Source organism: Gnatocerus cornutus, chromosome 7 (genome assembly GCF_029298725.1).
Source record: "Gnatocerus cornutus isolate USDA-ARS CGAHR chromosome 7, icGnaCorn1.1, whole genome shotgun sequence".
Lineage (NCBI taxonomy): Eukaryota > Metazoa > Arthropoda > Insecta > Coleoptera > Tenebrionidae > Gnatocerus > Gnatocerus cornutus.
In genome coordinates this window covers 18,792,930-18,818,489 of record NC_142239.1, presented here as the reverse complement: position 1 = coordinate 18,818,489, position 25,560 = coordinate 18,792,930, and the positions used below count along the sequence as shown (strand labels likewise).

The window sequence follows — 25,560 nt, the reverse complement described above, 5'->3', positions numbered from 1 at the left end:
CCGAGAACGTGCCTCTGACACCTCTGTGCTCGATTATGGTTCATCGGATGCTCGTGGTCTGAAAATTATCTCCAAAACCATTTCAAAACCTAACGGTAGTCGTCAAAAGGTCACACCTCACGATTTTATTATTTCCCATAAATCAAAACCAATTTCTAAAAACCTTTTAATTATTCCCAACGAATTACTCAAATCTAATTAAGCAAAACTATCAGGAAAAATATCAACGATCGACCGGTTTCGTCTTTAACCTCCCGGATCCTCATTAAATCACTCGCTATTTAGCCATCACATTGTTACTATTGAAGATTGTCGCTACGACTTGGTTCGATCGCCGCCTCCGGCCATGACATTCGTGGATTTATGGCGGCCATTAAACGTAATAATTTAATCAAGTAGCTTCCAATTTGCATGGTGATGATCGGAGAAGCTGGTATTATGGCATGTTTTTTCAATAAAAGCATAACGAGGTTATTCGGGGCGATTTGCTTAATAAACACGAAAAAATGACACGAAACAAAAACTTGTATTGTTGGTTGTATGCCTTTATAAGACTCGGATTAATTTTCATCCATATCTAATCTCAAGACGTGCAGTAATTAATAACTCGGATTTATAGTCGACACTGGAATAAAAGCTGCTGTGATTACTGTTCGTGGTAGAGAAACGGAGCTCGCTGCGCTCGCTCCTTCGCTCGCGCCAACCAATTATCACATCGTTTCTCAACGCCCACGCATTGTCAATTCCTCCAGCTCATATGGTTCAACGGTTTGTTTGTTTTTCCAAGAAAGTGTAGGTAGCTTCAGTACACAAACACACCTTTCTTTGGTAATACTTGCGTGCAAAAAATCAATTAAAGTGTTCCAGTAAATTATTAATTAATTCATGAACCTTTCATATCCCTACATGAATAAAGTAAACATGAGGGGAACTTTGTTTTATAGCAGGTGTCGCTATTCTGCTTCGTTAGCTAAACGGTGAAGTTTGTCGAAGACCACCAACACGCAACATATAATAAATCCTCCAAAATGCCTGCGTCATGGACATAAATCAAATCGACAATTTTCCAAAATCTCTGGTTTACAACGCAATAAAAATCATCGAGAGGCGCCTGTGAATCATCGACGTTTCTCTCGTCTTTCACTCCATCATCAAAACGTTATTTAATTATGCTTGATTTGGAATGGTTTTTCGTCGATTTTTCCATTTTTTTGGTCCATAAGTAAGATTTTATATACGTCTCCATGATCAACCGGCAGCCCGACCACATCTACATATGGTAGAATTACATAAACTTTCCGTTTTTGGGCGTGAAAGTTGGCTGATAAAAGCGAAACGGCGATTGTGGGTACGTTTTCCCAACATCTGTTGGTTTCGATTTTGGAAGATTCTGGTTTGATCAAAAAATCTAGAACACGTCCCCATAAAAGGAACTTGAGAAAAGTCAGCGATTTACTGCCCAAGTCGAACAATGGGAACGACCATGGTACGGATTGTTCCCAGTGTCTTCCATATACGAGTAAAATTGACGTTTCTCAAATAGGATCGTCCCTAATATAGTACCTTGTGGGACTCACATTCCGATTTCGTGTAACGCATCGCCGCTTAATTACGTTCACAACGCGCTGTCTATTTTCGTTCGTACAATAACATAATTGTGAGTTATCTCGTTTGGAAGTGTAAAAGTCGTCGTAAAAGCATAATCTCGACTCTGGCGCCGCCGGACCGCAACAAACACATCTCTGTTCCATTCAAAAAAGCGCGAAATATGACTACACAAATTGGAATCTTTTTTGGCCCGAGGCGGACTCGTTCCGCGACAAATTTATTTACCTGCCTTGGCCACCTCTGACCGAGCCAAATTAATAAATTCGGACCTGGCGCTAAACGCCAACTGGGATTTGAATAAAATGCCCAGAGACGTGTAGAGAAAAATAAAGAATTTCCGTTGGTTGGATCTCGGACGAGCGAAAACCACACTTGGAATCACAAAAATCATATTTATCCAACTAATGCCTCATTCAAACGTCAACCTCTCTGACGCCCGTCACGTCTGCCCGGACAAAGCCCCAAAATGACTGTTTTTTATTCCTTTTCTCGCTCTGTGATTGCTCTGGCGTTTCGAATCAATTTATAATAAAACGGCCGTTTTGTTCCCGTGACACCTGAGGACGGTCTTTGTTAACAACAAAAAGCACCAACGAACAGGTTGGATTCGTTGCGCGGCGGCCTTTTGTCGTTCCTCATCCGAGTGTAAAACGGTCTCTATGGCGAAGACACAACCTTGAACTCGCACTTGGATTTCGTTTAGTCATTTTCGTCTTTGTGAGCAAAGTGATGGCGATGGCAACGTCACCGTTCCTCCAGGTTCCTTGAGAGCTAGAAACGACCACCCTGGACTCTTCGTGACGAGCGCCTAAGCAAATCGTGGGCGTGGGTTCACTAGAATTCTGACCCGAGTTTCGAATTTCTAACATCAATCTTCATTAGTCGACGCGTATTTTTTGTAGTAATTGAAAAATTTTAATCAACTGTACTGAAGCCGGCACTAAGAATCGTGTTTACCGTGGGGTAAATCTCCCTGGAAAATCAGTGTATCAGTCTTAGAAAAAAATTTGGGAAATCAATAGAAAATTACAAGAAAAGCATCAAGACATTGGGGGCAATCAATAAGAAATGCGGGAAAGTTTTTAGACGAAACTAGACGAAATTAGAAGGCAAAGGAGAAGTTGGACATAATCTCAAGAAAATCAGGAAAAGTTTTATGAAATCGCAAAAAATTTAGGGAAGTTAGACGAAAACTAGACGAAATTACAAGGAAATAAGTAGAGTTTGAACAAAGTCATAAGCAATTCAGGGGAAGTTTTACGAAATAATAAACAAATAAAAGGAAGTTGAACGAAATCAGGGAAAGTTTTATGAAATCACAAAGAAATAAGGGGAAATTAGACGAAAACGCAAGGAAATCAGGAGAATTTAGACAAAATTACAAGGAAATAAAGAAAAGTTGGACGAACACTAGACGAAATTAAAAGGCAAAGGAAAAGTTGGACAAAATCTCAAGGAAATCAGGGAAAGTTTTATGAAATCACAAAAAATTAGGAAAAGTTAGACGAAAACTAGACGAAATTACACGGAAATAAGTAGAGTTTGAACGAAATCATAAGCAACTTAGGGGAAGTTTCGCGAAATAATAAACAAATAAGAGAAAGTTGAACGAAAACGCAAGGAAATCAGGAGAATTTAGACAAAATTACAAGCAAATAAAGGGAAGTTGGACGAAAACTAAACGAATTACAAGGCAAAGGGAAAGTTGGACGAGATCTCAAAAAAATAAGGGAAAGTTTTAAGAAAACACAAAAAAATTAGGGGAATTTAGACGAAAACTAGATGAAATTACAAGAAAATAAGCAGAGTTTGAACGAAATCATAAGCAATTCAGAGGAAGCTTTGCGAAATAATAAACAAAAAAGAGGAAGTTGAACGAAATCAGAGAAAGACAAAAAAATTAGAGAAAATTAGACGAAAATGCAAGAAAATCAGGAAAATTTAGACGAAATTACAAGGAAATAAGAAAAATTCTCAAGGAAATCAGGGAAAGTTTTATGAAATCAAAAAAAATTAGGGGAAGTTAGACGAAAACTAGACGAAATTACAAGGAAATAAGTAGAGTTTGAACAAAGTCACTAGCAATTCAGGGGAAGTTTTACGAAATAATAAACAAATAAAAGGAAGTTGAACGAAATCAGGGAAAGTTTTATGAAATCACAAAGAAATAAGGGGAAATTAGACTAAAACGCAAGGAAATCAGAAGAATTTAGACAAAATTACAAGGGAATAAAAAAAAGTTGGACGAAAACTAGACGAAATTAGAAGGCAAAGGAAAAGTTGGACAAAATCTCAAGGAAATCAGGGAAAGTTTTATGAAATCACAAAAAATTAGGGAAAGTTAGACGAAAACTAGACGAAATTACACGGAAATAAGTAGAGTTTGAACGAAATCATAAGCAACTTAGGGGAAGTTTCGCGAAATAATAAACAAATAAGAGAAAGTTGAACGAAAACGCAAGGAAATCAGGAGAATTTAGACAAAATTGCAAGCAAATAAAGGGAAGTTGGACGAAAACTAAACGAATTACAAGGCAAAGGGAAAGTTGGACGAGATCTCAAAAAAATCAGGGAAAGTTTTAGGAAAACACAAAAAAATCAGGAAAATTTAGACGAAATTACAAGGAAATAAGAAGAATTCTCAAGGAAATCAGGGAAAGTTTTATGAAATCAAAAAAAAATAGGGGAAGTTAGACGAAAACTAGACGAAATTACAAGAAAATAAGTAGAGTTTGAACGAAATCATAAGCAACTTAGGGGAAGTTTTGCGAAATAATAAACAAATACGAGAAAATTGGACGAAATGTCAAGGAAATCAGGAAAATTTAGACGAAATCACAAGGAAATCAGGGAAAGTCAAGCGTAGCCCATTTTTGAGAAGTATTAACCCCTGGTTATAACACTGTATTTGGTGCCGGCAACAGTACGCATGCGAAAAGTAGGGGGACCAGAGGCGAGCCCTGAGGTACTCCCAGGGGTAAAATCAGAGGACCCGGCTATTTTCGATGTCACAACCTGGTCCAATTGAATCCAATTTAATAGTTAAAGGTCGATTTGTAAACGTTGTTACGCAGTGCAGCGGAACGTAACGAACGAATTCCGATTGTGGTGACTGCATGCTTAATTGCTCTTTGTGTCGGGGAACAAAAGACGGTGACGATTATGTACTTTGTTCAATTAACTTTCGTAATTGCGTTCAAATCGTATCAGATTTGCGAGCTGTACACACGGGTGCGTTTTTTTGGCAGCCAGCTGCAATTGCGGTGCAATGACAACACCCACTATCGGAATGACCCACATTTGCGATGGCGAAATTTCAATGGTATTTCCACTCGGTCAAATGTCAAGATATTGGTATTTAAGGGCATGCACGCGGAAATGAGCCCGTTTGTGGGCGAAATTTGCGGATTTTCGCAGTGTAGGATTTATTTTCTCCAGCCATAAATTAGAAGTAAAGATAAGACGACCCGTAAAGTCATGGGCTAATAAACACTTGAAGACATGTTCGCATATGACTAACATCGTAAAAAATAGCTTAACACCCTCAAACGATAATAATGGTGGACGCATTAGTTCGATTATCGTCGCAAATGGTCCGAAACGTGTTCCTATGAGTTGTCACTTTATGATTCGTCATAAAATTAACTGCTTTTTGTATGAGGAGTGCGAAAGTGGCTATTTTCTCGAATGAGTAATTACTGCAGGCGACATAAAACAGGTGAAGAAAAGTATTTTCAGAAAAGTATGCATCCGTGGGGCGCGGTCCCCATATAAGCAGCGTTGAAGCTGGTATAGTAATAAATTTTACAACAATGAATGAATTCAATATCCATTTCCCCACCTCGTTGCTAATTACTATTTACATTTTCCTTGTTACTCAAGTACGAAAGTTGTCGGTAATAAAAAATAATTGCTGCAATTACGCATGCTGAACGTATAATTTCGGATTGTAGCCACGTAGGTGGTTCGACAATATAATATAAGCAAACAACGTTCGATCTGTGCATCGAACATTGTCTCCAACTTTACATGTGCATCATTATCTTCGAGTCTATGACATAACTAATTAATTGAAAACAGCAATTTCGCTGGAATCGACGGTGCGTTATATTTAACACATGACCACAGTCGCTGCGATAAAGGTTATTTTAATCATAAACAAATAAATTATTTAATCTTTCAATGGGATATGCAAATTAATAGCGAGATATCTCAATGGCATAATAAACTCCCGATTTATTTATGGAGTGGAGAACGCGCGCCAGACAGCGCTAAATCAGGATATGGGAGGAAATCTGACAGTTATGCGGCGATTATTCAGCAATTTTTCCACGAGAGCTATAAATAAGCTCAAAAATCGACCAAGGAAGTTCCGCAGGGTTCTTTCTCTCCGTGGTCCCATCTTTTTCCCGACAAATCCACATTCCGACCGTCCACCTGCACTTCAATACAAAGATCTCCATCTAAACCGCTTACAATTTTTTCTTCTCCTCATTTCAATACCATCGTCGTCGAAAAAGAAAAAAGCAACCACCACGAAATCGTGTCTGGAGCCTTAACGCGTCAGAAACATAATTAATCTAACACCTTTGGCTCGCGGTCTTTTGTGAGGCGGGCTCTTATACTGTGAAGCCAGGTATTAAACACCATGGTCCGGTACCAAGACCATGCCTGAGATGGTGGAGTATACGTTGGTACTGAATATGAGAGGTCAAGTTCGGGGCTGATGGTACAGAGTACAGACCCATTTCAAATTTATTGCTTGTAACCTGTTTTGGGTTTGCGTTTTATTTTGATGCGGCGTCGGAGATGAGTTTTGGGACTGGAAAATCGTAAATTGGAGTTGCGGGGTGCGAAGGGATCGCGGCGCCGGGGGCCAGTCCAAGTGTGGAAAATTTAAGATTTGGAAGCGCGGGCCCGGGGGCTGAAGACAAATAAAAAACGACCCCTGTTTTCGTTATTTATTGAATAAACAAGTTCAAAATTCCCCAAAATCGCATTGGCTGCACGACCTCGAAGGTCACTCGTCATTTCTGGGAAATTCCGCCGCCCCCCGTGGTGGAAGTCACGGGTCATCCCGCCCCCGGACACCCTGCCGCCTCCGCCCCTGCATCACCTGTCATCCGTCAAAATTGACAGGTCGTCCCGTGACCTTGTTGTTCCGTTCCGTCGATTCCTGTCATCTCCGGGACGTCTCCTAGAATCGATAAAATCGCGTCGCGACGCAAACAACGCCTTTATCGCGGATTTATGAATGAATCGCGCTATCGCAACATCGGCACAGCTGCCCAAGATTGCTGTGACGCATACCAGAAGGCCAAGGAACATAACCAATAATAAAGAAGACTTACATGTCTGCACAAGGCTCGACGCTGAAGTATTGTTGAGGAATTGGACCACTGGAACTTCCGATTCGACAGAACCGGCCATTTTAGGGGCACAAATGCATTCACAAAGCCACAAATCTTTGCACAATTACGACACAATCCACTGCACTGTACCACTGATGGCGACTTGATGTTTGCGAAGATTGCGGCGACATCTAGCGAATCAGAGCGCGGCATTCAACGCGCGGAAATTCAAACTGATTTTATTAAAATCGAAAAAAAAACTCTTGTCTTCCCCAAATCATCTGATTTTTATTTTTGTTATGGTAATTTTTGCTTTTTTTACATTAGTTTTACTTCCCACCATCTTATCTAATCTCTTATCAAAATATTTATTTATGCCGATAAAACGATAAACAGAAAGTCTAAAAAAATGGTCGGGATAAAAAAAAACAACAAACAACGACATTTGTACTTCAGTATTATTAAAATAAATAAATTATTGTATTATTATCACGCTAGCTCTAAAGTCAGTGCAAACAAAATCATCACAAATAACGGGAATGTAATACCAAACTAAATAACAATAAAATAAGATCGCAATATGACACAATAGAATACTTCTTGTAGACGCTTACTATATACAAAAACCTAAGTGTAAAAACTACTTGCTCAAGCCTAAGTACAGCCCCAAACACAGGGCGATTACAAAACAGGCACCGACAATGAACAAGACGATTTTTTGTTGAATGGACCTCATTATCATGGAACTCATAAGTCTGGACGAACGGCCCAACTCCTCGTCAGTTTCGCGCAACTACAATAAAATGATAGAAACAGTGTATTGATAATTGCGTTTTTACCCTTGATCGTGACCTCTTTATGGTCTCTCTTTGGTTGTTCAGATTCTGCATGAGCTGATTTCCAATTTCCTGAGTCTCAATGACCACCCTGTACCCCTCTTCGAGTTGCCTCCCTGTCCTCTCCATCCTCTCTGAATTGTCCAAAAGCCTCTGTTTCTGATCCCCCGAAATCCTCACATCATTCAATTCTTCCGCGCTATCATAACTCAACTGTTTTATCGACCGAGCCTTTATATATTCCAGCGTTAGCCGCTTGAGTTCAGCACGGTAGCAATCTAGCTTGGTTCTACACCTTTGCCTTTTGGCCGATTCGACTTCCCTAACCTCCAAATCCATTTGTTCGAGCTTAAATAATTCAATTGAACTAAAGAGGATTGATTATTGTCACTTACCAGTTCTTGCGCCTCCTCGACATGCTTTTCAATGTTCGATATGAGTTGGCGACGGTCCTCTGCAAACAAACAATGGAATATCGATATGTCAAAACTGGGGGCTTACTTGTGGCGGAGGCTGCGAGGAGTCCGATTTGAGCTGTAATATCAGCCGTGAGCACCGAATATTGCTGTTCATAGTTCTCGAATAGAGAAACCATATCTGAGTTTCTATCAGGAGAAATTTGATTTCGACATTTTTGACGTAGATGGCGATGACTGATTGTTGGAGGTTGGCACGCCTGCGCCTGGTTCTTTTTCTGTGAGACGTCAAAGTTGACAGGTGAGGATGTTTTCATGACTTTCATCGGCGTTCATCGGGCTCAATATTCACTATTTTTGACTAAATCGCACGAATTGTGATTCCATTTTAGTCGTAGTTTGTTATTCCAGTGAGATTTTTTAGTGTACATGTGATTATTTTCAGACCAACATGGTGCAGAGGTTGGTGTTTAGACGCCGTTTATCGTACAATACCAAGTCAAACAGGCGACACATGTAAGTACAAAATTAAATGCAAACAAAAATGTAGTTTCCCGTGGGAAAAATCCCGGAAAATTCAACCTGGAAGTTTGAGGTTATGTTCGCGACAACATGATGAATTTTGGCTAGAGTCCTGATTTCAGTGACGACACCACCCTTTCGTTCACTTTTCTGATTCTCAGTTACCTCCCAATAAACTCCTTCTTGTCTTTACACCTTGTTTATTTATTTTCTTTTAGTGTTCGCACACCAGGCGGCCGCTTGGTATATCAATACCTAAAAAAGCCCAAGAAGATCCCGAGATGCGGACAATGCAAAGACAAACTTAGGGGAATCCTTCCTGCGCGTCCTCAGGAACGCTCTCGCTTGTGCAGACGTAAGAAGACCGTGAAACGAGCATATGGTGGAGTCCTTTGCCACAAATGCGTCAAGGAAAAGATCGTCAGAGCTTTCCTTATTGAAGAACAGAAGATTGTTGTCAAGGTTTTGAAAGCCCAACAAGCTGTTAAACCTAAGAAATAGGACAAGTTAATAAATGTGTAATTTGTACACTCGCAAGTTTATTTTGTAATCCTTGAACCCTCCTGGATCCTGCAGGTCAGTAGAATTTAAGTTTAATTTTTTTCTAGGTTTTAGATAAATGACAGGTTTTTTGCAAATAATTTTATTAAAGGGGTTGTTCAGATATAACAACGAACAATAAATAAAATAGCTTGTCAGATACAACAAAATTCTAACCTATATAGGTGATTAAAGTGTTAACCTATGACCTAAAAGGCAAGATAATGCATAATTGATATAGTTGAATACAAATGAACACGTAACGAAATATCAAAACCTTGATTTTGGCAACGTTCTAACGACCACGGAGGCCTTAATCAAGAATAGATATGCAAACTTTATTGCAACTCTCTTTAACTCTCAACGATATTGCTATGAAATGAGTCTTTTGAATAAGAAACTTCTGCTTTGGTGCTTTCTAGATCTAATAAAATTTCCTAATACTTTTTTTTTCGAACAATTTACGCCAATTTGCTGTACATATCTTCTATCTGCGGCGTGAAGTAAGCCTTCAACTGAGGACGCTTTGACTTCAGCGTGGGAGTCAATAAACCGTTTTGAACGCTGAAGGGGTCCGGGTGTAGATAAATGTCTTTCACCTGTGAAAAAACTTGGTCAGAAAAAGCTGCAGAGGTTTCTAGTCTCACCTGTTCAAAGGATTTTAATCCTGCCTCCTTTCCCCATGCTGTCATGTCATCCATGATCAACTTCTTGACGTCGTCGTTGCTGCACAACACGCTCAAGGTTCCAGGAATACCATTTTCCGACGCCCAGCATTTAATGACGTCGACGTCTGGTACCACCACTGCGATAATGCAAGACTGCAACAAAAAGGGTCATCGAAAGTTGTTGAACGAGGGAACCAACCTTTAAGGACTCGCCATGGACGTAAACTTGGCTAACATATTGTGACCTAATGTAGATATTTTCGATCTTCTCAGGGACGATATACTCGCCCTGAGACAACTTAAAAATGTGTTTTCTTCTGTCGATGATCTTCAAGGTTCCGTTCTGAAAATGGGAATTAAAAAGGCACTTAAATTCGCCGATGGTACTTACCGGCATCCACATCCCGACGTCGCCGGTGTGGTGCCACCCTTGCTCATCTATTGTCTCTTCAGTCTTTTCAGGGTCTTTGTAATAACCTTGGAAAACGTTGGTGCCTTTAACACAGACTTCTCCTTGATTGTTTTTCGCCCAGTACTCCATTTCAGGGACGTCGACTAACTTCACGCAACAACACGCTACTGGGGGACCTACATGACCAGGGACGTGGTCTCCTTGGATGGTGAGAGTGATGGGGGCTGTGCACTCGGTTTGGCCGTAGCCCTCGATCACTAAGCATCCAAGAGCGCATCTGGTGAAGGTGAGGACGTTCTCCGCCAAGGGCGCCGATCCGACCAACATCAGTCGTAGCCGCCCGCCCATTCCCTCTTGGACTTTCCTGAAGACTAACATGTCCCAGAAGCTGTTACTCCTGAGGACCCCTCGTTTGATTTCGCTCTCTTTCGCGCTCATCCCCATGTTGAACAACATCTTCTTGATACAACTACCGTTGAGTTCCGCTTGAACTTTATCATAAATGCGGTTAAGAAGTCTGGGAACTGCAGCGGTCACTGTGGGCTTCAACGCTTTCATGTCATCGGATAATCGTCTTATGTCCCCGAGATAGAACCCCACCGAAGCACCCATCATATACATAGCATTCTACAAATAGATAGATCAATAAGAGACAATACCACCGAACCGCAAACCTCGCAACACCGCTCCAACATGTGAGCCAAAGGAAGGAACGAAATGAGGACGTCGGAACTTTTCACCTTGTGATCACCCATTTGCATCAAGACGGCACTCATAGAGGCCACTACGTTCTCATGAGTTAACATCACACCTTTAGGATTCCCAGTGGTGCCACTGGTGTAGCAAATCGTACACAGGTCAGAGGGCTTTGGAGGCTGAAAAAGAACGCTCAAGTCTTTGACCAACGCGATTAGAAAGTACTAACAACTGCCGGATGGTTGGACTTGGACCCCAAGACTTCGACATCGAGGAACGTGACGATTTCCACGCCGCGATTCTTCGCTCTTTGTCTGGTCGCTGGTCGCACGTCCCTGAAAACGATGAGTTTCCGGAGACACCGCGGCGCACGTTCGAGGAGGAGGTTGCATTTGGAGTCGTCTTCACATACCACAGTCGTGATTTCAGCTGGAAAGACACGTGGATAATGGGAATTCGATAAAAGCAGGTTGGGTGGCTCGCTGCGCTCGCCCAATGGAACAACGCCACATGGCCGTGTGCACCAAGTGACCAATAAACATAAACTATCTTCACAGCTGACACTCAACTAAATCGATCCAACGAAAATATTTATCAATTTAGTGGAAATACCCGAGCGAATATTTTTTAATGGTATTTATATCGTGATGAAATGATAAATATTTGAAATCCAATTAGAGATTACTGAAACTGATGACAGGCTCGCACTTTACCTTGTTTTATAATAAAGGCACATGCATCAGGACCAAGAGTGTCGTACAGCGGCACCAAGACCATGCTATAACAATACGCAGCTTGCTCTGTTAAGATCCACTCCGGACAATTCTGCGAGTAGATCCCGATAAAAGTGTTGGCACCAGGACTCAGTCCGTGGGCTACCATCCCAGCACCGAAATTCTTAGCTCGCAGAAGAGCCTCGTTGTAACTCAACCATTGGTAAGGCTTCACGTAGGACTCTCTCCAGCCCAGACAAGGTCCGTTATCTAACACAGAAAAAAAGACATAAAACATGGCTCAGAAACTGTGCCAAGAATGTTTGGTAATTTGTCACGCTCTTCGAAAAATAGGCCGGAGGGTAACTCACTTGATTCTTTCGATCCTCGGCGAAAGGTCTCGTAGAGGGTCCGGGAGTCGGGGAACATGAATTTCACGAATTTGCCCTCCTTCGCGTCTTTGGAGAAGCGGGAAACGCGGATTAGTTCTGGGCCCTGCAAAAACGGAGTTTCAATTTCGCGCCGAAAAACATGTCGAACAGACACGCGGATGATTTTTGTTGGCCGGTTTGCTCTTTTCTCCCGAAATCTCTGGAATCTTTGATATCCTGTAGTTTTTTCCAAAATTCTCCAGGAAGCTCTAGAACCGACTAGCAAGTGTTATAAGTCTCCCATTTTCTCTTAGATTCTGTGGGATTTTCTGGATCTCTCTTAGAGTTTGTTTGTTTTCTCTCAGTTTTTGTAATTTATTTTACATTGTCCAGGATCATCTTATATGCTTAAAAAATTTTACATGCTTAAAAGACCACTGGGCATTTGCACAGGTCCGTACTTTGTAATTTTGAGGACCCCGAAAAATCGCGAAAAAACGATAATAAATTCCAATTGTGCAACTGTCATCAAGGCAGAACAACATCTCGACCTTTCGTAAAAACTTAATTGAAATAGCAGCAGTTGCGATTACAGGCAAACTTCCACTTACTTTAAAGTTAAGCGTATCCGATTGGTTGTTCATGTTAATGGGGACGGTGACTGGAGGCACCGTGGCACAACAACTGCACATTTTGATTCTTTTTGTAACGTCTCAAAACCGCATCACAACTTGCTGCAACGAATTGTACAATTTCGCGAACAATATTTTTAAACTCATTGAAAGTTTTTAGAGGACTTAGTCACTGGTTTAATTTGGCTTGTTTTCAAGAGCACGAATTTTATGTAATCCCGACCGTAATTTTGAAAAATTCGCTGGGAAATCTTCGGGTGGACGCTCACGACTGGCGTCCTGAAGGATGAAAGCGGACGAGAATAGTCCTCGCTCATCCCACTCCTGTTGCATCAAGTTGACTGTACGAAAATTCTTATTTATTTTTATAATTAACACGTTCAAGGGCGCGGGGTGTTTGTGATGGCCGCTGAAGAATTTCCGGACTGTGCGATTTTCGTATTTTTCGTTTCTTTGATTGGCGAAGATTGGAGACACGTGTGGCTAGTAAACAAGTGTGGCTCTTCATTTGTCAAAAAGATGTGCATGTTTTGACGTGCGATTAGTATTTCCAGTTGCCAAATCATCTCAGCTAAATTAAAGAACCAAAGTGGAGTAGAACCTTGACCTGCCAGGTTCCCACGTGCTCTTTCCTCCAATTTTCGCCTCGGTGCAAATTAAGTCGCGTTCTCACTAAGCCGCGCGACTGTGATGTCTTTTTCCCCAAATAAGTCGCGGAACCTAACAGGTCACCGATCGAAACGAAAATTTCGATGGCCCAAATCCGAAAATCACGAGGCCAGTATTCCCGATACCACCACATGACATTTGTCGATTTGGCCCACAGCCATAAAGTGTTATTTTCGCGTTCGGCGCGTTCCAGAACAGCTAATCTTACAATAGTGACGTCATGTCGTCCGTTATCTTGTGATTCGCCCTTAATTAACCGCTTGAGAGCGTGATTGGTCGTAACCGTTACAACGGAAAAAAAAGAGCATCAAACTTACCGGTTCTAGTAGACATTGTTCGTCTAATGGAAACAATGGTTTTTGGGAGGACGGTCTGCTGGCTAAGTAGAAAGCTGAAGCTGCGGCTACACCGGTGAGGGCCAATGCTCCAGCGCCGCCGCCGATGTAGTGCAGGTACTGCTCCATATCGTCCACTGGAAAGAAATCAAAAGAGTCCAAATCGGGAATTCTCTTTTCAGATCTATTTATTTTCATCTAGTCGGCTGTTGTTCTATGAACGTATGTCTTGGTAGCTGTCATTCTCTACCATCTGTCAGTCTTTTGGTGTTTAAGCGTCAAGTTGCGACACACGTTCGTAAGTCGCCAGCCGACTCGATGATAAATCATCCAATTGATTATTTGTTGATTTGTTTCAGTTTTATGACTCAGTTAAAGTCTTTGTTAACATCGCTTAAAGTGATTTCATCAGATTTTTTGAGTGAATGACTGTTACACTTTCGAAATATTGTAAAAACAAAGGTAAAAAATCTCCGATCCGTAAATCCTGAAGTCGAAAGGGTAAACAACCGCAAAACAAAACAATGAATCATGAAACCTTGCAAGTGTAGAAAAACTGAAATGTTAAGATTTGATTGCGAATAATTTGAGCGTAAGCAAACATAGCAGAGCTATTAACTCCTACGAGCGTTTTCCTTTGTTGAGACCACAATATTAGCGCTGTTTTATTTACAGCTTTAATAAAGAATACGGTTACAACATCGATGAATAAAGAGCGGCAGTTGGTTTGTAATTAAATTACTTCGAAATGTCATTTGGTGTAAAAATGCGCAACTTTCAAGAAATACGATCGTAACAAGGAACTGAAGAAATACCGCTAGATCTCGAGTTTGGAAAAAATACTAGAAAGTAGCCGTGGTGAAAGAAGAGGTCAAGAGACTAGTGACCTATTAAAAAATGGTTCACTCACTGTTCCTCCATCTAGTGTCGTCCTTGTTCCCATCTTTCTTCTTTCGTTTGCTTTTCTGATGAGTTTTGATAAAGTTCTTCGTTTTAAGGATGATCGCGTCCATCCCTCACGCACTACAACACCTCATAGTTCGATCTGAAGAAGTCGAATATGGTAACGGTGAACGAGATCAAAGAGAGGGGACTTTTCGGCTCAAGAAGAACTAGAGAAGAAATCTCGCGCGAAATTCTTAATTCGGACGATAACCCAAAACAATGACGTCGCGTCGACGCGGAACCCGGTACTGTTGCAGTACCATTGCAAGAGGTGGAGGACTGGCGAAACCAAGGTTGCCCATGCGGAAATCAACAAAAATAATAAAATCGTTCGCGACCTACATGGGGTTCGACGACCGCGAGTTATTTTTAGCGCAAAGGGTTCGTGGTACCATCGGCAAGGTACCTTCGTTGACCTTGTTAGGACCGGTCCGTTAGGCGCCGAAAACGAGGTCGACGTGGTAAACCAACAGCTGAAGAGTGCTGGTACAGTGACCAAGTGAACAGGACGTTCACCTGTTGTAGGTGTTGGAAGAGCGTGCTTGGTTTCCTGGAGGGGTACCACCCGTGGATTAGTCACGAGCTTTTTTAACGAAGATTTATGCTGATGGAAGGGACAGACGCCACGATGTGACACATCAGAGGATTTACAAAAAAACGGATTTATCACGGGCATTTTTGGCAACTTGGATTTAGAACGAACCTTGAAATGATTCAAATCGAGTTATGAGGAGATTATTGCTTTTCGAAATTTGACGGCTGGCAGCTGCTGAAAGCATAAATTTGAGAAGTGGGTCAGGAATGGGAAGCAGGGATTTATGGTTTTATTGTTTTATAATTGACCAATGGTTTGAAAAGTCAAGGCTCGCTAATTAACGGCAATTTGAAGTGTAATTAAAATAGAAAGCACAAATTAATCTTCAGGGTTCTGATTACTCTTCTTAATTCCTTTATCCTAATAAAACCAAGAAATTATCAAGACACGAAAGAATCCAAAAGAATTTTGGAAAAAAAATGTACTGGAGTACTTTAAGTAGAATGGCTTTATGATTCCGAATCTGAAGTTAGTTTTGCTCCATCAGGTCCGGATTTAGAGATATTCTTGAAAAATTATATTTTCAGGTCCTACTGTACATTTAGTTTCTTCATTTTTTTTTTCAAAACTTGCAAAGGTATGAAATTGCTCGACAGTGTTTTGGAAAGCAAATTTAATAACCTTTTCAACGACCTATAAAATTTCTAGCTAGAGTTACGACTTCCTTTGATATTTTGAAAAACTGATCTCATGTCCATAAAAAACGCTGTTTTTAGAGATTTTCATATGCAATTTTGCATGTAACTGAAGAATTATTACATCGATTTTTCATTATAATGCTTCATTGAAGATATTGAGATCTTGAGTTTTGGACGCGCTGACAAATGCATTGTTATCTCTTATCGTTGAAAAATTACGGGACAAAAAACATTGAGAACTTTATCAAAGAATTAAAACTTTATTTTTGGCGATTTCATAAAAAAAATCAATGTCAAAGTTTAAAAAATACTAATTTCATATTTAGTTTGATGCTAAAACAGTGCAGAATAATCAATCTTAGAAAACTGATGATGAAGAGTTTTTAGTTTCCTTATGGACCAAAAAAATTAGAGAGTGGAAATCTTTAATTAATCACAAATACTCGCCAATCTGTGTAGTTGAAAAGTTAGCAGAAAATGGGGAGGAACTGTGCATTTCGATCTCGACTTTGCATATACAACTTAAAAAACCGTTTCTTTATAAAGAAAATCGTTATTTAGCTTCAAATTTAGTTGATTTTTCGATGAATTTTGTGGATTTCAACCACATTTCTCCAAATTTAACCGTTGAATCTTGATTTTCGAACTTTTCTCCGGACAATCTGGTGGCAGTAACTCATGAAAATATCATCACTTTTACGAAAATTTTATCTGGGGCGAAACGATTAAATAGATTGATACAAAAACGTATTCAAATTTATTTAAATTATAAAAAACTCGATCAACAAATTTTTAACAGTTGCTGCATAATTTTTTATCTATGATCTTCCATTCTGACTAATAAAATTGTTTAGAAACGCGAAATTTATCAAAAACTACAAGTGTGTGGATAATTTTTATGAAATTTTTGATAGCTAACTAAACATGACTTTTTTTCTAAAAACCTCTCCAACTTCTTTGTCATGTAACTACTAAATGGCAAGAGATAATAACTTGTTTAACACCGCGTTAGAAAGCAGAGATTTCAACCCTTGTAATGACATATTACAATAAAAAATCGAAGTACCAATTTATGAGTTCTATGCAAAAAGTGTCATTTTTTTAGGCGTTCGTTTTTCGAAATTTTCATCAGTTTTTCTTAAATATCTTCGCAAAAACTAACTCAATTGGACACTTTAATAGTTCGTTGAGAAGCTTATTTAATTACCTTTCCAATGATATAGCATAGAGTTTCATGACTTTGTAAGTTGTTAAGCAAAACTGAAAAAATCAAAAGTAAACGAGGGGTACTCAACTAAACTTATTTTACAAATATCTCTGAGTCCTGACCTGATGGAGCAAAACGGGTTTCGGATTTAGAGTCAGGATGAATGACTTTCCAACAAAATTTGTTGACTAGTGTTATAGAAGAAACTAAAGTAGATAAATCTGAAGAATCTAAAAATAGCCGAAAGAGAATCTCGAGAAAATAATGTAAAGAGAACTTATTTCTTTACAGAATTCTTAACTCTTAACTGAAATTCCAGAAGAAAATTGTCTTTCCCTGAGCGACAAAACGTCTAGCTTCGATTCTCTCCCGTTTTCGACTTGGCAACCTCCAAGTTTAAATTTCTTCAAATATTAATTAAAGCTGCAACTGCAAACACCTGTCTCCACCGATGTTTGTCATAACATAATATTCATAACCACACGAACGACAAATAAATTACATACAACCCAAACTGCAAGTCATTTTTCTAATTAACTTGACCAAGAAACTGGCCCCTTCTACCTTTAATTAGATAACGAAATAACAGTATGATGACACCTGAAAAAATTGAACTGGCGCACTGGACCGTAGAATACAAATACAGTTACCGAAAAAAAAACTTCCATGGTGTATTATTGTGTCTAAAATAACTGTTTTTCGGTAGACGGAACATTGATAAGATAACGGATAAACAAACTTACTGATTTTCTCAAACATTGTGTAGTACTGATTGTCGCGGAGGCTTGGAGAAAACTGGCTGGAATTACATGTTTTTGAATCCAAAGGTTAATTTGTTGTTATCAAGCTGATATTGTATGGCAACTAGAATAATTACATCTAGTGGGTTTTATACTAAAAGTAAAATGTTGTATTGTTGTTTTATCTGTCGGTGAATTTTCCGGTTTGATGCGCAAACATCCGCTTAAGTGGCCAGATTTGGATCCATTTGATTTCGTATAGATTACTTAATTACACCTAACTGATACGTATAAATTTTAGTGTCTTCAAGGTTTTATTCGAACGACAATAGATAATTGATGATAAACCTCGATCGATGTCTAAATTTGGAAGTAGTTTTTCTATGAACATCTGACGTGGTGCTGGTCAATAGAGTTAACCTCACCATGCGGCATGTCCCCCCAACTCCCCGACTTACTAATTTTCGAAACATCCACCTTCTGAACCAACTGAACTGACATTTTAGTAGCATTAACGAAGTAACTCAAACCGATCATAAGTAATTGGCATCCGAATTATCACACTAGTAGCATATCACACGCTTATCACTAAAATCGATCTTATTAACAATTCGCAAAATGGATTGCGTAACAACATCACTTAACAACGCATTCTTTTAAATTAAAACAATCAGTCCGGTTTTCGAGCATCGAAACCAGGAATTTTAAGCACGCTTTGCAGCGTTCACGGTCAAACTGAAAGCACCCCTTGTGGAACGCAAGGGTGTAGTGTGGAGGTGGTAGCGACGTAATTAATCGATATTTATTAAATATTTATTTTGATTTCGTTGCGACGTGGTCGAATCAAGCATTATTATAGAAAAATAAGAACAGTATCGGAGATTATTGGGTGGAAAAAAAGGGTGGGAGAGCCATAAACGTGTTTGAAAAGTGAAGGGGTTTGAATTATTTATAACGCGGCATTTCCAACTGTTATTAAATACAGGAATTTCTGATTGTTGTATAATGAAAGGAGATGGCTTCCACCTCCGTGCTTTGCCATGACGATGGTTACGACAGAAACTGTGACGTCACATTAGACTAGGTCAATACGAGGGCTAAAACGCCGAAGAGTCCTAAATCACGAAAAAGAGAATCCCTAGAAAACCGGGATTTTCAAAGTTGACCCAAATAAGTCCCCGTCGCCAATGCTATAACTTTTGATTTCTAGTTTAATTATTTATTTATAAAGGCGCACAATACAGAGACATCTACCCACCACTCCTAGAAACTTTTTCAGGAGGCATGAAAATGCGAAATCTGTTGGTACCCCTGCTTAACCCCAACTTTTCGTGGTAAAAGTCAACCTGACAAGTTTCTACGACGTCAATTTTAGCGATTTAGCAGGCCGCGCTCGGGACGAGCAGGAATGCACATATCGACTTTTCAGGGTTTCAGCGGCAGGGACATCTACACCGAGCGCCTGAAACGAGCGCGCTTTCCCACAGAAACCCTCGCGTTTTCTTACCTTTTAAACACAGTTTTCAACGAACAGGAATCTATTAATACACATAGGAAAATTAGTGACTTGTCGCAAATTAACAATGTTAACACTTTTACGGTTGTGCCAGAACTGATCTTCGGCCTTCAGGCAAAACGAGTTTGCTGCAATCTTTTTATTATCTTTGAATTTTTACAAAACTTCTTATCTGCATCCGCATTCCAAGACTACCATGTCTTTGTACGCGTACCGGTAAGTCAGGACTCCGTTGTTATCGACGTACAGGATGGAAATAGAATCTAGATGCGTCGGGACGCAGCAGGATCTTGAAACTTTCGAGGGGGCGACACTGTGCAGGAGAGCTTGCACAATGGCGTGCTTAGTGGGGTTGAGATGGTCCGCCACTGGATAGAAACACTTCCCTTGACACTGGAACGCCTGAAATTCAGTGCTACCAACTTCACTCAAACTTTAATGCTTCGTACCTCGTAGCCGCGCGGCTGCACGATCCAAATATCGAAATTTATCTCGGAGAAATCAATGTAAAGTGGTTTTCTTCGACAGTTGTTCCTCTTCACTTTCTTCTTCTTTGCGTCTTCGTCCCAAATTCTGTTCGTTTCTTCCTCGTAATCCTCCTCGATGCCTCTTTTCTTCCTCCTTCCACGTCCCGACGAGTACGATAACAACAAAATGGGATAATCGTGGTCAAAGTCGTCCGTTACCGGCATGAGAGACAACCGGAAATCATTCCCGGTATCCCGAAAATAAGGAAGAAACGCGCTCACCGAAACAACAATCTTCAAGTCTTTTTCTTCTTTCCGAAGAATGTCAACAACAGGTTTGGTGACGTTGAACGACACCCACGTGTTGTTGACGTGGTGCACGTGCACCTCCTCCACGCGGTCAAGCATTTTGGTGACGTCATCGTAAACGGAGACTTTTAATTGGCGCTCGACACCTGATTGGACCCCTACGACTGTCAGAATGCGCAGCTCCGCCCCTACAAACTCCTCCTCTTCGTCGGAGGCGGGTAAATCAAACACCAAGAGGTGGTTCTCGGACTCGACTTCCACATTCATGGAACCTGGAAAAGATCTCACTACTCTTCTTTTCGTGATTTTTCTTACCAGCGTGCTTCGGAATTAGACTTCTGACAACATCAGGCCGCGACTGGTTGTTGTTGTTCTTGTTCTGTTCGTACAGTTCCAACATGACTTTTGGAATGTGATACTTTTTGTTCTTCGGAGCAGTCTTGAAGTTGTAGTTGGAGTCGATGTTCAACTGGATGGACGTGAAGAAGTTAACACGCAAAAGATAGAGAAGAAGAATCCAAATGAAGGTAAGAACAAGGATTGTGGCGAAATGGATGAGGTGCATTGTTGGAGAATTATTTTCACACTGACGCGTCGGGACGGCGGCGCCCGTGAAAACACTTGAGATCCATTTTGGTGCTTATCGCGTTGTTGGCTTATCAAAGAATTATACCTGTTAAAAATAACCGAAGATGAGCGATGGGAACTACAGGATTTGACTATTTTTAGTATCACTCTGTCTTGTGTCAAACGTCAAATTTTTGAACAATGAATCCTCAAAATTTATGTTGGAACAACGACTTTTCCACGGATTGGGGCGCGGAGCCCTCCGCCTGCGAAAAAAAGCCCTCATCAAACCCCTTCTTCAACTTCATTCGCGACTTTCGCAGTTGGAACCGCGGCCTCAAGAGCAGCCAGCTCATGAAGAAAGGAGCTGAACTGTGGCGACAAATGGACGAAAACCAGAAGCTCTTGTACATTGAACTGGCTAAGAAAGCAAAAGAGAAAGAAAGGAAAAGGACCAGGAAAAAGAAGAAGAAACGAAGGAAAAAACGATTGGATTATTAATACGTTTTTAAATAAAGTCTTCTGTCGTTCTTAACGTTTAATTGAGCACGAGTCTTAACACAGCACTTGGTTAACTAAACATAGCACTACACATCTCGTTATTCTTGTGGTTGAGAGAGTACGTGGTGCCTGGGATGGACGTTTTCTTGTACTTGGCGATGCGCATCTTGTGCTTACTGCCGGGGATGCGCTCGATCTTAAACACGTTGTACCTACAAGAAGTGTTGAAACTCGCGATCTTCCCGGTGGTAACTCACCTGAAGACAGAATCCGGCTGCGTCACCCTCATGCAGAGATTCATGTTTCCTGAAAAGTCAATATTGGACTTCAACTCCAGTTTCGGCTCCACCGAGGCGCTGAACTCAACTTGCGAGCGCACGAACGCCGTGTCGATCACGACAAGACCATTGGTAACAATCCCAGCTCTGCAAAAAAGTGTTAAGACACGCACCACTCTTCGGAAGAAACTTACGATTTTTCCACCAAAGAATCAGCGGTACGACTCCAAATCGAAATCTCGATTTTCCCGGACAAGTCAAAGGACAAAGCGCCTTTGGAGTTGAACTCTGCGATGAAACCTGGACCTATGCGGATGTACTCCAGGTGGTCTTGGAGGAGAACGAGGCTTTGGAAGGCGGTGGTACGCTCTGAAGCCGTTCCTGACCACACGTGTCCCATTAGCTCGCCTTGCCCGCTGAAGAAGACGAACGGGCGGATTTGGGTGTCTAGCAGAGTGAGCTCCATGCCGGCGGTCGCGGCGTCGTCGTCGCCGTCGGAGTCGCCACCGACGAAGCTGCCCAAGCCACCGGCGAAGATCCCCAACTACACAAAATTTAGTCGCCTCAATGGGGTTGGGTACTTACACTGAACATTTCGCGGGTGGTGCCATGTTTGTCCATCATCACGTTGACGATGCCTCTCTTCACAATTCCTCCGAAGATCTCCTGGATTGTTACCAAGCTACCGTTACTTGAAGGACTTTTCAAGAAGTTGCGTTTAAGAGCCGTGGACAACCCTTTCGGGGACAAAACGTTGTAGTTATTCAAACTTGGATCTCTGGTGATAAGCGAGGAAACTCTTCTTTTGAAAGCCGCGTCTTCGTCGGAGGTCATCTCCAGACGTTGCATGACGTACTGTTTAACCTCGAGGCTAGAGTCGTTGCTTTTGAGGTAAACTAAGAAGTCTTCAAGACAGTGAGTGCCTGGCTGAGACTCCAGCAGAATATCAATCGCGAGAGTCCTGGAGCTGCTGTCATGTTTACGGTCAAGCTGGAGGAACGTGGACCTAGAGACTTTGAGGACCTCTCTGTCCCAGAAGCTAGGATCGAACGATTTTAGGGCTTTAAATGCCAGAACTCCTTCTTTGGTGCTTCCATCTTTGATGGTCTTCAGAAGTAGAGGAATGGTGCTTGGACTTCGAAGGTTCTTCAATGCCCGTAGAAAAACAAACCGGGCTTCGTTCTTCGCATAGTTGAGGTTGTTGACGATGGCTTCTTCGACGTTGCGGACAATCTAAACAAAGACATGAAGGTGTGGTCAACGAATTTTTTACATACTTTGTGGTGTTCCGAGTCCATTCTTCTCGCCATCACCGCTATTGTTAACACCAGCGTTTCTTTCACCTTCTCTGGGAAGTTGTCGTTTTTCCGGTGTCGCTCCAGGAGGTCTTTCAGGATCTCCGGGTTCGGATTATCCGACAAAGAGAGCGACCACAAATAGCGCTCGCTGAGATCAAGATGATCGTCACGATCAAAGTGGAGTTTCTTCATCACAGCTGAATGAGCGTCCATAGTCTGAACGTATCCCAACACATCGTAAACTTGAGGAAGAATCTTCTGGTTTTTCTTCGCCCCTAAAACTTTCGCGATCTCTTCCTTTCTCGCCCTCCTCGCTACTTCCAATAAGCGCAGGAACGCCTTCGCTGACACTAAATTCCCCAAGTTCTTCGCCGCGATGTTCTCCCGTAAGTCGTTGACCACATTCGGGAAGGTCTTTCCTTCTTCGTTCGGCGACTCTTCTCTTCGGGTTAAGAGATTGTCTTCTTCGTAGCCCCCAGAAACGATCACTTCCTCGACTTCTTTCAAGTCTTGGGCTTTGATAGTGTCGGTGATCTCCGTTTTGACATGGTTGAGGATTTGGTCGGCGTGAAGTACGCTGCCGAGGTCCTCTTTCGCCGCGAGGACCATGCGGTGGGTTTCTTTACTGTACACGGTTTTGATGAAGGTGAGCTGGGGGGCTACTTCATAGGTAGTTTCACGGGATGAAGAGACGAGGACTTCTAGAATTGGGTCTGATTTTTGGGTGAGTGGTAAGTCTTGGGAGGCGCAGTGGAGCTTGGTTTTGCGGAATTTCGTGGGGTCGATGGTTTGGTAAACGGTCTTGCAGAGACCGGAGGAGTCGGTTTCGACGGTTTCCTGGTCGAGGATCTGGAACTAAACAAGAAAAGTTAAAAAAAAATAAATTTCGATAATAAAATTGGTGGTGATAAGGCAACCAGTTATACCGATTGGAGTTAAGACGTGCATAAGTCCCAGGGGTAAATTAACAGCGACTGGTCAACGAAAAGAATGTATTTTCCATTGAATATGAGTCATTTTTGCTTTTAATGATGACGATAAACTGATAGTTCTAATGGCAAAAACAGACACGCCTCGACCATTTCAAAGGCTCTTAGACAAGTTGGTAATGTTGATAAATGGGAATTTTGCTAACGATACTTATTTCAACACGCGCCGCTCTGCTGCTCAGCGATAATAATATCGACGAATATTGCGAAACTGTTGACTTAGCAAAAAATGCGAACCTGGAAAAGACTAGCGATCCCCTTCTTCAGATTAGCCATCGCCACGTGCTCCCCTTTGGGCATGAAAACCTTGATAATCCTCCCCTGTCTCCACACCACATAGAACGGCTTCAACGAGAAGCTCTCCAATTTGGACGAATGCTGAATGAAGCCATCTGGAGAAGGCGCCTTCCTCGACCTGATGTGCAACTGCGGCGCCTTCAACTACAAAAAAACAATTATCTTCGTGTTCTTCAAATCGTTTCTTACCTCAAGTTTGAACACTTTTTCCTGCCCGCCGCCCCACACGGAGTGCACGAGCACGTTCCCCGAGATGAAGAAGCCAACATTCTTCGTACTCTCGCTGTTTTCGTTGAAGAGCACCGTCGAGTGTAACTCATAGATTTCGACATCTCCGACTTGGAACAAGTTGACGTCATCTCCAGCAGCTGACGAGATCAACACGAACCCGTAGCAAAGGCCGAAGAGCCACGCGAACACAAAGTACCTGGTCCACATTTCCACTGTTTTTAATTTCAATTCACGGCCATTTCTTGCGGCTTATCTCGGGTCAAAGTGCGCTGTAACGCTGAGGAGAGTTATCTCGGGTTTTATCCGTGCTGCCATGGTGGAAAGAGCACGAGAAGTTAACTTAACATTTCCGAAACATGATTTATAACACTCGCACGGATTCGTATACTACTGTCTTGTTAATGGGATTTGACGTCAACGCACCTACGATACGGGCGCGTGAAATCACAGTTGGTGGATTCACTGATAATATGAAGACAATGGAGATATAAGTCACAATATAATCAATTTGATTGCAAGGTCTTCACTCACCACTCAAAAGAAGACCGTAGCAAAACGAGCCACCATCCTCACTGGCTTTTTACATTTTGAACCCACCTTCTAGACGTGCTCGAGTATGTACCGTTAATGTACGGTTTAAAGTTTGTTCTACTTGTTAACTCCAGCACGTTGACGTTATCCTTCAGCGTCTGTTTATTGCTTTTAATTCCGTAATGCTCTATTAGCGACGACTCCGGAAGTTTCTAATTGTTTCAAAAGTTTTACTCTCGGTCTATGGGACTTACATTCCGATGCAAGGTCAAGGCCCCTCTAACTAGAACACCTGAAGAACCTGATGACCACAGGCGCCGGAATGTACTTTTTACGGAGTTAATGAGTCAAATCGCACGACATGCTTGTAAAGGAAGCGTCAAGGTCTTTACAATTGGATTTGTGTTGTAAAATTGCCGTGTTAATTAACCAAACATGAAGTGATGAGCAATAAAGATAATAAATCCACAGAGATTTTTTTATCGACCAAAGAGAATTACTGGGCACGACGCCACATTACATTGCCCCCTTCTAGTTCAAATAAAATTAATCAATTCGATAAAGTGAGTGTTATTCATAGTCCACAGCGAAACGAAGAAGTTGATGAATCCGCCTGAAATGTAGGCAACCAATTTTACATTGTAGTTTAGGGTAATGCCACAGGTAATGTCACCACTGTCGC

General features: G+C 41.4%; 6 protein-coding genes across 13 annotated transcripts in view; 1 reads left to right on the top strand and 5 right to left on the bottom strand.

The window, feature by feature from the left end:
• Nucleotides 1-7,137, bottom strand: part of tkv (serine/threonine receptor kinase thickveins) — a 34,628-nt gene extending 27,491 nt beyond the window's left edge. The window contains exon 1 of one of the 2 annotated variants that reach the window (XM_088040749.1): nucleotides 6,960-7,137. In XM_088040749.1, the coding sequence (XP_087896875.1) occupies nucleotides 6,960-7,038 (79 nt within the window). In that variant the 5' untranslated portion in view covers nucleotides 7,039-7,137. The remainder of the gene's footprint in view (nucleotides 1-6,959) is intronic. The other variant, XM_088040753.1, reaches the window with a different exon arrangement.
• Nucleotides 7,138-7,399: 262 nt separating this feature from the next.
• Nucleotides 7,400-8,390, bottom strand: Vti1a (Vesicle transport through interaction with t-SNAREs 1a). Its single transcript, XM_088040766.1, has 4 exons — nucleotides 8,297-8,390; nucleotides 8,191-8,249; nucleotides 7,799-8,143; nucleotides 7,400-7,752 (listed from the first exon to the last, which is right to left on the bottom strand). Exons 1-4 carry the CDS (start codon nucleotides 8,388-8,390, stop codon nucleotides 7,600-7,602), a joined length of 651 nt encoding a protein of 216 aa, XP_087896892.1. The 3' UTR covers nucleotides 7,400-7,599.
• Nucleotides 8,391-8,432: 42 nt separating this feature from the next.
• On the top strand, nucleotides 8,433-9,261 carry LOC148172114 (large ribosomal subunit protein eL34-like). The gene is made up of 3 exons (XM_088040768.1): nucleotides 8,433-8,512; nucleotides 8,657-8,727; nucleotides 8,952-9,261. The coding sequence occupies exons 2-3, from the start codon at nucleotides 8,663-8,665 to the stop codon at nucleotides 9,232-9,234; spliced, it is 348 nt and encodes a 115-aa protein (XP_087896894.1). The 5' UTR covers nucleotides 8,433-8,512; nucleotides 8,657-8,662; the 3' UTR covers nucleotides 9,235-9,261.
• Nucleotides 9,262-9,365: 104 nt separating this feature from the next.
• Nucleotides 9,366-19,494, bottom strand: LOC148172113 (long-chain-fatty-acid--CoA ligase 6). 5 transcript variants are annotated; one of them, XM_088040740.1, is made up of 10 exons: nucleotides 14,680-14,842; nucleotides 13,752-13,906; nucleotides 12,134-12,257; nucleotides 11,763-12,032; nucleotides 11,279-11,478; nucleotides 11,028-11,228; nucleotides 10,333-10,980; nucleotides 10,141-10,284; nucleotides 9,921-10,094; nucleotides 9,366-9,872 (listed from the first exon to the last, which is right to left on the bottom strand). In XM_088040740.1, the coding sequence occupies exons 1-10, from the start codon at nucleotides 14,780-14,782 to the stop codon at nucleotides 9,735-9,737; spliced, it is 2,157 nt and encodes a 718-aa protein (XP_087896866.1). In that variant the 5' UTR covers nucleotides 14,783-14,842; the 3' UTR covers nucleotides 9,366-9,734. The 5 variants fall into 5 exon arrangements, with proteins under 5 accessions (XP_087896866.1, XP_087896870.1, XP_087896867.1 ...); XM_088040744.1 differs by lacking the exon at nucleotides 14,680-14,842 and adding an exon at nucleotides 19,402-19,494 and having other exon boundaries at nucleotides 9,367-9,872; XM_088040741.1 differs by lacking the exon at nucleotides 14,680-14,842 and adding an exon at nucleotides 18,353-18,641 and having other exon boundaries at nucleotides 9,367-9,872.
• A 74-nt stretch (nucleotides 19,495-19,568) lies between these two features.
• On the bottom strand, nucleotides 19,569-20,845 carry LOC148172112 (bone morphogenetic protein 10-like). 2 transcript variants are annotated; one of them, XM_088040759.1, is made up of 3 exons: nucleotides 20,475-20,845; nucleotides 19,860-20,440; nucleotides 19,569-19,812 (listed from the first exon to the last, which is right to left on the bottom strand). In XM_088040759.1, the coding sequence occupies exons 1-3, from the start codon at nucleotides 20,749-20,751 to the stop codon at nucleotides 19,579-19,581; spliced, it is 1,092 nt and encodes a 363-aa protein (XP_087896885.1). In that variant the 5' UTR covers nucleotides 20,752-20,845; the 3' UTR covers nucleotides 19,569-19,578. The 2 variants fall into 2 exon arrangements, with proteins under 2 accessions (XP_087896885.1, XP_087896884.1); XM_088040758.1 differs by having other exon boundaries at nucleotides 19,860-20,458; nucleotides 20,502-20,845.
• Nucleotides 20,846-21,273: 428 nt separating this feature from the next.
• Nucleotides 21,274-25,203, bottom strand: Mtp (microsomal triacylglycerol transfer protein). Of its 2 annotated transcripts, XM_088040736.1 has the most exons (8): nucleotides 24,879-25,203; nucleotides 24,306-24,809; nucleotides 24,057-24,260; nucleotides 22,810-23,685; nucleotides 22,118-22,765; nucleotides 21,727-22,076; nucleotides 21,512-21,679; nucleotides 21,274-21,466 (listed from the first exon to the last, which is right to left on the bottom strand). In XM_088040736.1, the coding sequence occupies exons 2-8, from the start codon at nucleotides 24,552-24,554 to the stop codon at nucleotides 21,325-21,327; spliced, it is 2,637 nt and encodes an 878-aa protein (XP_087896862.1). In that variant the 5' UTR covers nucleotides 24,555-24,809; nucleotides 24,879-25,203; the 3' UTR covers nucleotides 21,274-21,324. The 2 variants fall into 2 exon arrangements, with proteins under 2 accessions (XP_087896862.1, XP_087896861.1); XM_088040735.1 differs by having other exon boundaries at nucleotides 24,306-25,203.
• Nucleotides 25,204-25,560: the final 357 nt, after the last annotated feature.

Excerpts from the sequence above, each read along its gene's own strand:
- Vti1a (XM_088040766.1), bottom strand. The coding sequence starts at position 8,390 with ATGGTTTCTCTATTCGAGAACTATGAACAGCAATATTCGGTGCTCACG. Across the intron at positions 8,144-8,190 it reads TCGAGGAGGCGCAAGAACTG|CTCGAACAAATGGATTTGGA; the intron begins GTAAGTGACAAT and ends GAATTATTTAAG. Across the intron at positions 7,753-7,798 it reads TAAAGAGGTCACGATCAAGG|TTGCGCGAAACTGACGAGGA; the intron begins GTAAAAACGCAA and ends ATTTTATTGTAG.
- LOC148172114 (XM_088040768.1), top strand. The coding sequence starts at position 8,663 with ATGGTGCAGAGGTTGGTGTTTAGACGCCGTTTATCGTACAATACCAAG. Across the intron at positions 8,728-8,951 it reads AAGTCAAACAGGCGACACAT|TGTTCGCACACCAGGCGGCC; the intron begins GTAAGTACAAAA and ends ATTTTCTTTTAG.
- LOC148172113 (XM_088040740.1), bottom strand. The coding sequence starts at position 14,782 with ATGGACGCGATCATCCTTAAAACGAAGAACTTTATCAAAACTCATCAG. Across the intron at positions 11,229-11,278 it reads AGTCCAACCATCCGGCAGTT|CCTCCAAAGCCCTCTGACCT; the intron begins GTTAGTACTTTC and ends GTTCTTTTTCAG. Across the intron at positions 10,095-10,140 it reads TCCATGGCGAGTCCTTAAAG|TCTTGCATTATCGCAGTGGT; the intron begins GTTGGTTCCCTC and ends TTTTTGTTGCAG.
- LOC148172112 (XM_088040759.1), bottom strand. The coding sequence starts at position 20,751 with ATGCACCTCATCCATTTCGCCACAATCCTTGTTCTTACCTTCATTTGG. Across the intron at positions 20,441-20,474 it reads AAATCACGAAAAGAAGAGTA|TCGAGTCCGAGAACCACCTC; the intron begins GTGAGATCTTTT and ends TGAATGTGGAAG. Across the intron at positions 19,813-19,859 it reads TGCAGCCGCGCGGCTACGAG|GCGTTCCAGTGTCAAGGGAA; the intron begins GTACGAAGCATT and ends ACTGAATTTCAG.
- Mtp (XM_088040735.1), bottom strand. The coding sequence starts at position 24,554 with ATGTGGACCAGGTACTTTGTGTTCGCGTGGCTCTTCGGCCTTTGCTAC. Across the intron at positions 22,077-22,117 it reads CCACCCGCGAAATGTTCAGT|TTGGGGATCTTCGCCGGTGG; the intron begins GTAAGTACCCAA and ends AATTTTGTGTAG. Across the intron at positions 21,680-21,726 it reads GATTCTTTGGTGGAAAAATC|AGCTGGGATTGTTACCAATG; the intron begins GTAAGTTTCTTC and ends ACTTTTTTGCAG.